This window comes from Ascaphus truei, unplaced genomic scaffold (genome assembly GCF_040206685.1).
Source record: "Ascaphus truei isolate aAscTru1 unplaced genomic scaffold, aAscTru1.hap1 HAP1_SCAFFOLD_952, whole genome shotgun sequence".
In the NCBI taxonomy this organism is placed as follows: domain Eukaryota; kingdom Metazoa; phylum Chordata; class Amphibia; order Anura; family Ascaphidae; genus Ascaphus; species Ascaphus truei.
Window position 1 is genome coordinate 139,421 of NW_027457291.1, and position 1,386 is coordinate 140,806.

The following is a 1,386-nucleotide window of genomic DNA, read 5'->3' on the forward strand; positions in this document are numbered from 1 at the left end:
ACCCCACTCCTGCAGTGCCGGGTGTCTCAGGGTAACCCCACTCCTGCAGTGCCGGGTGTCTCAGGTAACCCCACTCCTGCAGTGACACTCACCTCTTTAAACTCCTGGATCTGGGTCTGGTCGAACATGGAGAAGACGTTGGAGGAGCCGCCTTCTGCTGCCTTTCTCTTGGCCTTCTTAGCTGGTGCCTGAGGGGGAGGGGGGGACAAAGAGTACGGTGTGAGGGGGGGACAAAGAGTACGGTGTGAGGGGGGGAGGGGGGGGACAAAGAGTACGGTGTGAGGGGGGAGGGGGGGACAAAGAGTACGGTGTGAGGGGGAGGGGGGACAAAGAGTACGGTGTGAGGGGGGACAAAGAGTACGGTGTGAGGGGGAGGGGGGACAAAGAGTACGGTGTGAGGGGGAGGAGGGGACAAAGAGTACGGTGTGAGGGGGACAAAGAGTACGGTGTGAGGGGGAGGGGGGACAAAGAGAATGGTGTGAGGGTTAGGGGGGGACAAAGAGTACGTGTGAGGGGGAGGGGGGGACAATGAGTACGGTGTGAGGGGGAGGGGGGGACAATGAGTATGGTGTGAGGGGAGGGGGGACAATGAGTACGGTGTGAGGGGGAGGGGGGACAATGAGTACGGTGTGAGGGGGAGGGGGGGACAATGAGAATGGTGTGAGGGGTTAGGGGGACAAGAGTACGGTGTGAGGGGGAGGGGGGACAATGAGAATGGTGTGAGGGGTTAGGGGGGACAAAGAGTACGTGTGAGGGGGAGGGGGGGACAATGAGAATGGTGTGAGGGGTTAGGGGGGGACAAAGAGTACGTGTGAGGGGGAGGGGGGGGACAATGAGTACGGTGTGAGGGGAGGGGGACAATGAGTACGGTGTGAGGGGGACAATGAGAATGGTGTGAGGGGTTAGGGGGGGACAAAGAGTACGGTGTGAGGGGGAGGGGGGACAATGAGTACGGTGTGAGGGGGAGTAAGGGACAATGAGAATGGTGTGAGGGGGAGGGGGGGACAATGAGTATGGTGTGAGGGGGAGAGGGGGACAATGAGTACAGTGTGGAGGGGGAGGGGGGGATAACGAGTACGGGTGTGAGGGGGAGGGGGACAATGAGTACGGTGTGAGGAGGAGGGGGGACAATGAGTACGGTGTGAGGGGGAGGGGGGACAATGAGTACGGTGTGAGGGGGAGGGGGGACAATGAGTACGGTGTGAGGGGGACAATGAGAATGGTGTGAGGGGTTAGGGGGGGACAAAGAGTACGGTGTGAGGGGGAGGGGGGGGACAATGAGTACGGTTGTGAGGGGGAGTAAGGGACAACGAGAATGGTGTGAGGGGGAGGGGGGACAATGAGTACGTGTGAGGGGAGGGGGGACAATGAGTACGGTGTGAGGGG

At 60.6% G+C, this 1,386-nt stretch overlaps 1 protein-coding gene across 1 annotated transcript in view; it reads right to left on the reverse strand.

The window, feature by feature from the left end:
* LOC142486566 (myosin regulatory light chain 11-like) overlaps positions 1-210 on the reverse strand; it is a 12,550-nt gene extending 12,340 nt beyond the window's left edge. Inside the window, 1 exon segment of the mRNA XM_075585142.1 lies at positions 93-210. Coding sequence (XP_075441257.1) covers positions 93-128 — 36 coding nt within the window. The 5' untranslated portion in view covers positions 129-210.
* Between the last annotated feature and the right edge of the window lie 1,176 nt (positions 211-1,386).